The following is a 12,629-nucleotide window of genomic DNA, read 5'->3' as shown; positions in this document are numbered from 1 at the left end:
AGCACCAACTGGCTGCAGCCCTCAGTTCCTCAGCACTCTCATGGATATGATCTACATCAATATGAGTGCTTATGGAGGCAGTCCACATTCAGTGCACTGCAGTTCTGCCTTTCCTGTTCTGAAATCTGTTCACCTTTTCACATCCTTTGAAGTCTTGTTATACCCACTAACGCTGACCTAGAACAAGCAGTGTGAGCACACAACACCTCAGAAATGGGTGGCTGCCAAACGGGGACCCTGCGTGCAGCGCAGCACTGGGCCGGTACTGCAGCAGTGCGTGGGGAGCAAAGTCCACAGAAAGGTGAGTAAAGCGTCACCTCACCTTGGCATGTCCCAGTACTGCAAATGGTAACTCAGTACTCTGAAAAGTAATGTTTTAAGAGTTTTTGATAAGCGTTTAATATTTCTAGAGAAGCTTGTACATTTCAAAACAAATGGATGCAAGTAAACGCGGTGCTGATTGTAAACAAATATACACATTTTGCACTGCAAAACAAACCACTTAAATATACAGTCCTCAGCTGCAGTTAAATATCGAAGGTATGAAGTATCTTTAAAAACAGAAGTATGTAGACAGGCTCTGCAATAAAAGTGTATTTTGGGTGTTCCAAGTACTTGCCTGCCATATTTAAAAATGAAATATAGTTACACGATTCTCGCATTTGAACCTGGATAGTAGAATGTGCTGAATAGGTTTAGTCCATTGCAATTTGAATGTCAGGATATTTTAAGTAGATTTCTGTGCAGTATTACGTTTGTGAAGTAGGATCAGTAAATACAAGACAGCTTTAGTTCATCTGTTCAGATACATTGGCTTACAGTATTTAATGCTTGGTTGTTAGAAGTGTAATAGTGGCAGGTGGGTAAGAATTTAGGGCAACCCAGGCTGAGATCCTTAAACCTTTGTTTTCACTGAAGGTATAAATCATTTAGGATCTTCCATTGCAGTATTTATAAATTTATATGCTATTCAAATTAGCAAATTTCAAAATTAAATCTGCTAGAGAAGAAGGGGTTGTGCTAACTCACAAGCTTGGCTGTTATTAAAATAAACATAGCCCAGAAAGTGCTGGAAAACTACCTGCAACATCATTTCTATGAAAGACCTAGAGGAAAGCTTATAAGGAATCATGTTTCCTATCAGAGAATACCAGAGAATACACTTGGTTAGAGTCACACTTGTTAAATACTATAGCAAAAAAAGCCAGTGCCATTTACTTGGGTTTTCTGGAAGACTACAGGCCAGGAAAAAGTCCAGCACTTAATTCAGTGACTGAAGTGCAGTGGTGTTACCATTAAGGTTGAGGCTGCTTAAAGCTCTGTCTTTTCTGAATCAGCTGAAAAGGCATCCAAATAAGGTGTCTTTCTCAAAGAAAATGGATTCAGATAAAACTGTCAGTTCACCCTGATACCTTTACTAATGTCAGTGTAGGACATCTTCATATCCCCCAAACAGTTAAAAGACAATTCTTAATATCCCTGGCTACTATCCTGGAAAATAAGCTGAGGCTGTTGTCACTGCGGCAGGTGGCGATGGCTGGACTTTGGGTAAGTAGGGTTTCAAGTACTCTGTAGAAGAGCAGAAACACGACAGTGTTCATAAAGGGTAACAACAGTATCTCAAATAAGGTCTTGTTTAACTATTTCCAAACATACCTGAGTTAAGTGTGTTTTGACTAAGCCCTCGTAAAGGAATGCTGTCTTCTTTTTTCTTGAAATACTTGGCTTCCAGCCCCAAGTTATTGCCACTGAAATAAAACGTAGTTAACAGCAAATGAGCAGCAATGGTGGACAGAGGCTCATTCAACAAAAAACTGAAGTAGAACTAGAGTTTTTATGAACTTTATCATTCAGCTGTTAACTATGACTGAGCAAATGAGAACCATCTGCAGCCAGTGGTCTGACTATCAGCTGGTAGCCACAGGCTTGTCACCAGAAGGGACAGACTGATGCAGGACCTCCTCCTGTAAAGCAAGTCTTCGTTTGTTGTGTATGAACCAAGCTTAGTGAGCAGTAAGTTGACTACAGCTCGAATTCATAAACATGGGAGTGACAAAAAGCAGCTCAAAGAAAGAGCTTGGTATTGGAAGTGTTTTTACAATTCCAGATACCCACACAAGACAAAGGGCACTATAAAAGAGGGAAAAAGCAGCCAGAAATGTAATGGATGATACTTACTTTTCCTTATTTGCTGGATGGCCAGTTGCTGCAGTCACTGCCTGAACATCTGAATGCTGATCTATTTTTGAGACCTGTGAGTTAAATTGAATCTGCAGAAACAAAGGAATTGCAGGTTACATAGAGCTACTCCAGACACGATGGTGCAGCAGCAGCTGGTATTCAGAGAAGGCTTTCTGAGGATTCAGTTCTCCTTACCTTGAACAGCACTGAAGGACAGAAAAGCATGCTGACTAGTAATCATACTGTCCCCTATTAAGCAGGGCTGGGATATACAGTAAGTATTAATGCATTCTGAGAACAATTCAGAAGCAGCAGCTTTGATGCTTTTAAGCTGTGACATTCTCAGTCAGAGAAGCCCAAATGCCTACCTTTGGGACTGGGCAGTGGGGGCTGGTGTTTTTGTTACGCGCTGGTTCTGCCAGCTTCTGGAAGGCGTAGAAGGGAGAAATGGGATGAGTGATTCCTGAGCTGGGAAAGGAAGGTCGGTCAAGCTGTGGAGAAAGAATGCATTAGTAAGAGAAGTAGAATACATCTGTAAAGGAGAACAATGACTGGAATGCATTTGCTGAACAGTAGCCACATCTGCAAAGTTAACACTTAAACCAGGTTAGTCTTTCTAATGAGAGGGAAAACAAACCTTTTCCAAGAGTCTATTCTTAAGGAAAACGGTAGCTTTTTAAAGCTTGTAATATATTTACTATTTTAACTTATGCTGCTATTTTAGCTTATGCTAAAAGAAGTCATATTTAATATATTAACCAATTAGAAGGCATGTATCTGTAAGTCAGACTTTGCTTGAATATACCCTTCCATTACTAAGAAACTCATTAGTTGCTAACAGACAGACGTACACACAGGGACAAAACAGTACAGGAAGCATTAAGCTATCTTTGTTCTTAACAAAAATAGTCTGAGGTGGTTTTTTTTTTAGTTTTGTATTTTCACATTTGTAAATCTCCCTAATAATCCAATCCAAAATAATCCAAACCTAAAATTCACTAATGATTTTTGTATGGATTTCAAAGCATGCACAACACAAACACTGAGGGTTTGTTTTGTTTTCATCCCACGCTTTACATTCTCAAAGCTAGCTGTAGCATTGCTAGATGAATTTTAAGAAGTAAGAGCTTCAAAAATAACCCCTAGGGCCAGCACCTCCGCAAGCACTCAAGGGACCATTGCTGTCATAAGAGCAAAACAAACTGCCAGTAGCGGATTAAAAGAAAAAAGGCTTTTTCCAGGCCATGCATTTGAAGAAATGAGGAGTGTTATCCGCACTCGTATCTTACCATGCTGTGAGGTGACAGGGCAGTCCTAGCGCCACCGTGCGTGCTGCTGGGAGTCTCCATCTTCTTCACCATCTGAACTTCATTCAGCTGTTTGTTTAGCCACGTGATTACTGAAGAGATGGAAAAAAGGTCAAGCCCTTCCTCACAGAAAAGCAACAGTGTGAGGGAAGTGCGACTCTTCACAACAAAGCAAGCAGACATCTCAGGAAAGTTGCCTTCCATTACTTGTCAGTAGCAGCTTAATCATCATATCATTTCACAGATAAAATACTATCAACATACCGTTTTCATTGGTTTTCAATAACTGCTTACTTTCTTCCAGTTTCTGTATTGTAGTTTCCAGCTGTTCTTGTAACTTGCAAACCTGCAATATCACCATGCTAATTATAAAACCATCAATAAGTGTAGTACTCATTAAAAACTTGAGAAAAATTATCGTATAAATAAGAAGTGAAGGATCAGAGAAGTTCTAGAGTTACTTAAAGAAGTTAGAACTCAATCTTATGCAGAATCAGTATGATAGCTCTTCTAAAATAAACTGTTTCTAGCTGGACTTAGGACAAGACTGCAACCAGAGACCTTTCTGACCTTCATTTTGCCATTTTTAAATAAGGAATGGGCCCTAAGCAGGGGAGAAATTCACTCTGTTACTGTTCTGGCCTCCATCACAAACTTTTCCCATGAATATACCTTCTGAAGCCTATCAGATACGTTGCTTTGTACCCCCAACAATAGGATTTTAATTTTCTTGCATGTGGATGAATCTCTCTCGCAAGTCAGTTTAACATGAAAAAAATGAAATGTTGATTATGCACTTAAACATTAAGTGCATAAGAGTAAATTCTTATGTAAAAAAAAAAAATTAAGACCTCATTGCTGTTAACAAATATTTTAAGGGTTTTAAACACACCGACCAACTGCCCTACATGCAGTAACACGTGCAGGATGCAGGTTAACCTATCGCAGTACCTCCTCCTCTTTCATTCGAAGAGATTGTCCAGCCTCCTGCAGTTCTCTCTGTTCTTTCTGAAGTCTCTCTTCTTTTTCTGCTAATAGTTTCTCTTGTTGAATTGTTACTGTATTTTTCAATTTTAATTTACTCATTAGGGTTTTCAAATCTCCTTGCAACTTCTTGATAATTTCATTAGCCTACAAAAAAAGAGTATTTTCAAAGTAATTCCTGAAAGTGCAAGACAAAGCAAATGAATGGCAGTTCCAACAAACCTTAAGAAGTTCAGCTGACAGTGACTTAATTGTTGTCTCAAGCTTTTCAATATGACTTCGTTTTTTGTCTGTATTCTCCTCCAGTATCACCTACAAAAGAATTATAAATGTTTTGTAACAATATATATTCCATATGGATTATGGAACATACACCACTTAGAACTGTAAATAGAACCTCAGCAACTCTTTTACAATCAGTCCATGATTTTTAGTTAAATTACATAGAGGTCTCTCAATTCACCCACTTTTACAAGCAGTACCACAAAATATTGCAACAGGAGCCGCCTTCATCAAACTGAATCCAGTAGACTTTGGATGCCGTAATTCAGCATCTTTAACTACATTTGCAAGCTTCCTTGCTGCACCAGTAGTCTGGTTATCCAGAAACCTTGAGAGACCTCAGTTAACAAGGTTCTACAGAGCTTTAGAAATAATGATTCTGAAACTCGAACCTTTTGTTCTTGTGTTGCATCCAGCACTTCTTTTGTTCTAATAACCAGTTGATCTTTGTCTTTGATCTCTTGCTCCAGAACAGCAACCCGGGTCTGTAGCTGGTTAATGAGTTTCTCCTTTTCATGACATTCAGCATCCAGAGTGCTGTTCTCTCGACGCAGTGACACCACCTCCTGCTTGGCTCTTTGACATTCCTAGAATGTTGGGAAGGAATTGGTTAACATTCTTAGGGAAAAAAAATAAGCCGAAAGCAGATCTAAAAAGATATCTATAAATTATAGTTAGCATAAAGTAGAAAAAAGTCACACAATATTTTCTATTCCAAGCAGAGGCAGGCAGCCTCACTGCTCTCAAAATCATCATCTTGGTGAGGGAAATTAATAAGCCATACATCTTCAACTCCAGAGAGCTTTGCTTTCAGTTCTCTGACCGCAGAGTCTCCTTTGTATCTCCTTTCTGTTAGATCTTTATTGATGACCTCAAGTTCCGAGAGTCTATTCTGCAATTGTTGAATACTTCTCTGGTGCAAACTTTCCAATTCCTTTTTCTGTTGTTCGTGCTGTTGTTGGCACTGAGTTTGTGCCTAGAATGAGAACGGTCATTCAGTGAAACTGAAGATCAAGCTAAGAAACTGCTCACATCAGCATACTGTGAATTCTTTTCCACTGTCATACCTGGAGAGCTCTTTCCTTCTCAGCTGTCAGCTCTTGTGTGTGTTTGCTTGTCAGAGCAGCAGTGTAAGATGTCCATTCATTTTTCAGTTTGTCCAGTTCTCGGCTCTTCTCTGACAAGCTCTGTTCAACAACCGTTCAGAATTTTAGAAAAAGTGTCATAGATTTTAAGAATGCAGCCTTTCATTTCATTTTCATTACAGTAACCTTCATTTCCAGTTCTATTTTCTTCCAACTTAGGAACGATAAAACAATCTGCTGCTGTTCCTAGCACTGTATCTTGTAGAAGTTTTAAACAAACTGCTCTCGTAGGGAGGGACAAAAAAAAACCCAAGGTCATCAGAATCATCTTTTCCTCTTCAATTTCTAATTCTCCCTTCCAGTTCAGCCAGCTAGTAGCCCCAGTTGCACAGAAACTGCAAAGATGAGGTAAGTATTCCATTACACAAAAAACTCCACGATAGGAGTTTTAATGGAATCTTTTTCCTGTGTCATGTTGGTCAAAAAGCCACCTTCGTACTTGTGCAGTCTGACCCACAGCTATCATCATCCTTTCAAAGCATAAATGTGAAACCACCACTGAGCTGACTATGAAAAAACAAATCAAAAAGCAGAGCAGCATAATCTGCAAGCCTTCTGATTTAGTTATAACTGTTTCACAGTTTTTGCAAATCTGAGGATTTCCACCCATTCACGGAATACACAGGCAGTTAAAATGCACATTACCTGTTGAGTGTAGCTCAGTTGTCTGGTAGAATCCTCTTCAGTTTTCCTAAGCTTTTCTTCCAATGTCATTTTGTCTTCCTATGTAAAAATCGATATCAAGACTAAATCTTAGCTCCCAAAATACCAGTACTCAGCTTCCACTTTATCATCACACAGTGGGTATGTAGCTGCTTAGACACAGTATTTGTGGAAAAAGCATCTTATGAAACAAACTTTGTACTGAATAAGCCATAAGATGTACATTCAAGAGAAAAAGGCAAGGAAAATATCCTGCATTATGCTTTCAATCAAGCCTCTATAAGGGAACAGAATCTTATAAAGACTTGTTTACAAAGCAGTTCTATTAGTAATAGATAAGTGAAATACTGAGAACGTAATTGGTTAAGATGGCTTGTTAGGTGGCTATCAACATCACAGCGCAGTGAACCAGGCTATGAAAGACAACAGTTACAGTAGGAGATTGCTGATTTTGTGTTCAGACGTAGCATGCTGTCAACTGCACCAACATTGTGAGTTGCTGCTCACAGCCAGTAGCCCTCTGAAGTCCATGGAGCCTCAGAATGACGCGCACACACCCGCGATTTCCTACACTCACAAGAGGCAGAAAGCTCACAGGGTGGCACTTCTGCTGTTGATCTGGCACTCAGCACAAGATGATGAAGCATTCAACAGCTGAACAGCACACGTGTCTGTAAAACACCTGATTTTCTGCCAGTTTAACTTACAGCACTTGGTTGAGTGCATATGTAAGATTTTCATTGCTAGAGTGAAATGAACAATTTAATTTTACAACAGGCAGCCAAATAAGCGCATGCAGTGACATACATGAACTGAGTTTAAAAAAACAAACCGAACTACACAGTTCTGTGCATACTTTTGAAGTAATAAGACTGAAAAAAATATGAAAAACCATTCCTATGTACACATAGCATCAAGGCCTTGTTGCAGCCACGGCAATCTTCACTTTACCTTCAGGCACTTCAAGCAGCTGGCTAAAAATTTCTTTATTTCTGCATCATTTCCTGGTAGGAATTTTAGTGAGAGGTGGGTAAGATGTTTGAAAGGGTTGGTCTCCACTACATTTAAAGAGACAGGTGTGTGATCTAGAACAGATGCTGAAGAAACTAACTGCAGCAAAAACCTGGGGGAAAACAAAAATAACCCAACATGTAACATTTTTGTTACTGAAGCTGTAGATACTACAAGCTGTTTTCAAATAAAATACATTATTATACATACAATAAAAGGCTGTTGTGTTTGTTTTGAAAAGGACTAAGACATTTAATTCCTATAAATAATTACCAACTGGAATGCTTGTATATTTTATCAAGAGATGAAAAAAAGAGTATTGAACTTCTGAAAACTTTCAGAAGCCCCTCTTAGATTCTCTCCAAAACCAGATCAGGCCTTTCCCAAAGGAAAACAGGCCCCTCACTTTCAGGTATCCTATCAGCCAGTGAAGTTCACACTGCACAGCACTGCAGGAGCTGCCCTAACTACTGGAGCCACGTGTGCTGCACTGCACTTCCTCAGCACCCGCACGCCAAACCACATACACAAAGCCCACGACACACAGGAGTGCACCTCAGGTCCGCCCCCTCCCTTTTTATATCTGAACACTGAAATGAAAGCAAGAGAAAGTTCTTGTCAAAATGCCTTTTTACTCTGCTCTCCTGCGAAAGAGGACGATCTGTTTGTACTCCTGTCCATTACTGTCCAACACTTCCCAGCACATCAGTGCTGCGTCCCTGCACGTCTGCTAGCTCCAAGTCTGCTAAGGAGGTGATCATCAGGCAGCAACACCACTGCTGAGACTTCTTAACATTCAGGCTCTGTCAGCAACACCCAACCAACTGATGCTTCAGGGAAAGGTTAGATTATATCCCTGTTCCACTGACAAATATGATAAACTCAAAACACGTGCACAGAGTAATGTGGTACTCTTATTACCCACCTGGGGATATCTTTGTTCTGTTCTTGAATGCATTGTTGAAGCAGATCTATAAACTTCTGTGGGAAAGCGGAGAAATCCACCAAGAGACCTTGCTGGGATTTTAAACTATATAAACGGATTGGGGAAAAAATATTAGCAATAAATCCAAATGTAATTTCTTTCCTAAAAATAGAATATTTTGTTTACACAAGTAGACTGAACCAATTCTGATCATGTCATAGATGTCTGACGTGTTATTTTCAATCCTGATCACTGAAGAAGTGCAATCCCATCCTCTGCTAATTATTATCCAAGATATTTTTAGCTTCAAGAATTCTTGCAAATGCGCTGCACAGAGGAAAGTTATAACAAGTGTTCCTTCAGCTGCACGTCCTCCTTAAGCACAGGGGCACACGGGGCACCAAAGGACAATGCTTCCCAGACGAGGGGATGCTCAGCTGCTACAGACACCACCTGCCCACTTGCCCGCTTAATTGCGCACCTTCACCACAGATGCAATGAACTCAAAGACTTGCAGAGTGCGTGCAGAAGCCGTACCTTGTGAAACGACTGAATAATGATACGATTAAACCTGCTCATCTGTCTATAAAAACAACTTTTACTTGGAGCCTCACACTGATCACATGCATATATGGTGTGCTATTTTTACAAAGGAAAAAGGACCTCAACCGTCTGCATGTGGTGCCCAACTAGAATGCAAAAAAAAAAAAAAAAAAAAAAAAAAGAAATAACCAGAAGACAAGGCCTCAAGTCTGTACATCTGTGTTTATGCAAGCATACTTTCCCCTTGGAATATGTTCTTAAGAGAGCACACAAACATAACAATCTCTAAGCAGCAGCTGGGTAGACAGAAGAGGCAGGGAGCGAGACGGGATGCGGCTCCGCGCCGCGCAGGGAACTGCGTGTCCGGTTCTGACACATCCGCACCACGCTGAGCCGCTCACTGCCCTGCACTGTGCTGTTCCACAAGCAGGAGAGAGCAGCACTGCCAAAATACAGGCAGCAATCCACAAGTGAGAAATGCTAGAAATCAAATTCTAAGACAAATCTTTACATGCTGAAAGCTTTATTTCATTCTTTATGACCATTTCTAAGCACTCACAAACATTACAACTTCACCTGCCTTTGAAAATCTTCCTCAGATATGACAAGGTTATAAAGGAAAAAAGGATCAGCATCATCAGTCAGTCTCACAGCCAAATCCTGAAAAGAGAGCGAAATACGATGTCAAGCTCCACACACCACTCCGTCTGTTCAAATATTGTAAAGCAGTATTGCACACAGCCTGCTTACTATTACTTTTTAACCAAAAGTAAGACAAGAATTGTGACAACTAATTTAGGAGAAAGCATCAACATTTAACATGATCTCTATTTTAAATAAAACTGTGGGGAAAAAGCAACAACTCAAGAAAACTGCTTCTCACAAAAAATAACGCAAAAATCATTCAACTTTCAGCAGCAATATTTCAAAATCCTACGTGTCTTCTTATTTTACATAAAGAAAATTATTTGCAAATTATTTGCAGTTTTTCCTCCTGTCATTAACAAGTATACAGATCCCATTTGTGAGCGAGCAGTTGATCACAAACACAATCACTCCCATAACTGCCAGCTTGTTAGCTCACACTGCTCCTAGCAATTAGAGACAACACCTTCTGAGCAGCCCATCTATTTGAATACAGAGCTTAGCAAAGCAAACAAAATTGGTACGACTAGAATCTGGCGCACTCACGGGGAACACTGCAGCATTATGCTGCTTAGCTTTTAAAAACGAACTCATCTGTTCACTGGAAATCTACACAGCATTTTGGAAGAGCTGCCTTCTCTGTCAACATTAGCCTTTCATTCCAAAGCCGGGGCCATAAAAAACACCAGGTACAACCAGTACCTCCCAGGTGCTCAAACCTACATGAAGAATTTAATACGCCCCAACAGAAAGTCAAACAAACAGAAAACTGACCAGCTCCTCCAACGGAGCTGCACTGTGACCATCACCCACACACACAACAGAAATACATTTCAGTAATTCGGGTACTACTAACAATAACAGAGCTCTTGGAGCTTTAAAAACAAACTCAGCAATTACATGTGAGCTAGCAGCTAGAACTGCTGATGGCACACAACCTCTTGGACAGGCTGCTGGGAAGGATAAAAACCCTGCTTGGCTTCCTGTGCCACGAACTGATCCGAGCACAGGGCATTATCTGCTTAGACTTGCTGTGTGCAAGAGGCTGTCAAGGCTCCCGCTCGTACAAGCTGAGACACAGCACAGAGCTCTTAGCTGAACAGTTTCTTCACAGCATTACCACTGCTGCAATTAGCAAAAGCTTTAACAAATAACAATAAATTGCTGCACTCACACACCAACCTTTCTTCATTAACTCTACCATCAACTAATGACCGCTCGTAAACATCCTGATAGGTAGAAATACAGTTGAAGTGACAAATCAGACATAAAACAGATTTTATAATCCTCAAGAGTAATCTTATTGCTGACTTCCTAAGACTGTGTTAATTATTATTTCTTATTATTTCTTTCCTGCCCCACTGGACTAATTCCAAGCATTCAAGGACAGCAGCACACACAGGGATACAAAACAAGATGCTGCGCCCACACAGCAGTTGTCATTCTCATTAGTCAAGGAGAGGTCTCTGCAAGGATTGCTGGTGCTCTACACCCCAAAATAAGAGCCAGGGCCAGACGTGCCCTTAAAGCTCCTCCAAAGGTCCCCATGTGCTTCTAATCTTAAAGTTTCTGAAGAACAGAACTCAAATGACAAACAGACCAACATCTTATTCTGCTTTCCCTTTGCCTATCTGTCCCACCATATAAAGCAATACAGATAAAACAATGCAAAACACAAATACAACTAATCCACAAACCTTTTTATGAACAGGGCTAGAAATTGACAGCAGCTCAATATTCACTCGAACATTTAATCTCCTGCGTACAAAAAGGTGCAACTCGTTAATAAACCAAGGAAACGGTCTTCAAAAGACGAGTACACAGCTAGGCTGCAGGAATCGGGAGGCATTCAGACAGAACCATTTTGGCAGAAACGTCAAGAACTGAGGACTGCCTGAGCTGCCCGGGAGTTACCAGCACAGCTCCTCAGTCAGCTCAGGGCTTTTCAGTTTTGTTTGCAGCTTTGTTGCTCGTTACCCATAAACTTCAAGCAGCAGTGCAGAAGCTTTGAACCTTTTTTCCAAAACCGGCAATTCTGCAAAATCCTGCCTACGTTTACCGCCGCTCGCAGAAGCGCAGCACGGCCGCTGAAGCCCCGATTCCTCGCCGTCGCGCAGCTCCCGCAGAGCGGCCCGGGCTCACCGCGCTACCGGGCGCCTCAGCCGCTCAGCGCTTCAGGCCAGAGCCGCTCCGATCCCGCACGCACAGCGTGTCGCGGCTAAGACTCACGGCAGGGAAATTCTCTACGTTTCAACACATTTCACGCAAAGTAACCCGCGCATCCGGCCGCGCTCGGGCTGCCGCTCCCTGAGGAGACCCGAACAACCGCCCGCGGTGCGCAGAAGAGATCCGACTACGGGGTGTCGTGCCCGTCCTTGTCCGAGCGCTGCGGGCAGCACCGGGCGCCGAAACGCTCCCGGAGGCGGCGGGAGCGGCGCCGGCAGAAGGCGGGCGGCCGTGGGGTAACGGCGGCGCCTTGGTGACGAGCTGAACGCCGCCCGGCGGCAGGCCCACGGCTCCGGGCTCGGGCCGCAACCCACGCGTCCCCGCTGCCCCTCAGGCCGTTACTCCTCCGCCCCCAACCCGCTGCCGCTCCGCTCTAAGAGGTCCGTAAGAGCCGCTCCGACGCCGCGGAACGCCTCCAGGCCCGCTCCTGACGAGCCCTTCCCTTCATCGGCCCCATCGGCGGCCTCGCGGCAGGACCGCGGCCCACGATCGCTAGGACACGCCAGAGAGCGAGGAGCTAAAAGAGAACTCCTCCAGAAGGGACACGAGAACCTCCCCGCAGCGAGCAGACGACGCCCGGCTACCCCTGGCCCGCCGCTCACCTCTCCTCGCAGCCCTGGCCCCGCGCTTGCACGCACACCTCGCGGTTGAACAGGAGCTCCGCCGCCATCTTGCGCTTTGAGTTTGGCGCTCGGCTCCCGCAGAGGAGGGGCCTTC

General features: G+C 42.5%; 1 protein-coding gene across 3 annotated transcripts; it reads right to left on the bottom strand.

The window, feature by feature from the left end:
* Positions 1-374: 374 nt before the first annotated feature.
* Positions 375-12,619, bottom strand: SASS6 (SAS-6 centriolar assembly protein). 3 transcript variants are annotated; one of them, XM_042819377.1, is made up of 17 exons: positions 12,515-12,619; positions 11,384-11,444; positions 9,622-9,701; positions 8,499-8,603; positions 7,514-7,685; positions 6,545-6,622; positions 5,822-5,941; positions 5,539-5,730; positions 5,147-5,341; positions 4,695-4,784; positions 4,440-4,619; positions 3,753-3,834; positions 3,471-3,580; positions 2,550-2,672; positions 2,179-2,270; positions 1,657-1,748; positions 375-1,569 (listed from the first exon to the last, which is right to left on the bottom strand). In XM_042819377.1, exons 1-17 carry the CDS (start codon positions 12,580-12,582, stop codon positions 1,487-1,489), a joined length of 1,923 nt encoding a protein of 640 aa, XP_042675311.1. In that variant the 5' UTR covers positions 12,583-12,619; the 3' UTR covers positions 375-1,486. The 3 variants fall into 3 exon arrangements, with proteins under 3 accessions (XP_042675311.1, XP_042675313.1, XP_042675312.1); XM_042819379.1 differs by lacking the exon at positions 11,384-11,444 and having other exon boundaries at positions 9,618-9,701; positions 12,515-12,602; XM_042819378.1 differs by lacking the exon at positions 12,515-12,619 and having other exon boundaries at positions 9,618-9,701; positions 11,384-11,447.
* Positions 12,620-12,629: the final 10 nt, after the last annotated feature.

Source organism: Centrocercus urophasianus, unplaced genomic scaffold (assembly GCF_019232065.1).
Source record: "Centrocercus urophasianus isolate 14NV4802_14NV808 unplaced genomic scaffold, USGS_Curo_1.0 seq_18, whole genome shotgun sequence".
Lineage (NCBI taxonomy): Eukaryota > Metazoa > Chordata > Aves > Galliformes > Phasianidae > Centrocercus > Centrocercus urophasianus.
The sequence above is the reverse complement of the archived record's forward strand: the minus strand, read 5'-3'. Positions and strand labels throughout refer to the sequence as shown.

Coding starts and splice junctions, on each gene's coding strand:
- SASS6 (XM_042819377.1), bottom strand. CDS start 12,582: ATGGCGGCGGAGCTCCTGTTCAACCGCGAGGTGTGCGTGCAAGCGCGG. Junction 11,445..12,514: donor GGCCAGGGCTGCGAGGAGAG/GTGAGCGGCGGG, acceptor TTTTGTACGCAG/GAGATTAAATGTTCGAGTGA. Junction 1,570..1,656: donor TCAAAACACACTTAACTCAG/GTATGTTTGGAA, acceptor GCTCTTCTACAG/AGTACTTGAAACCCTACTTA.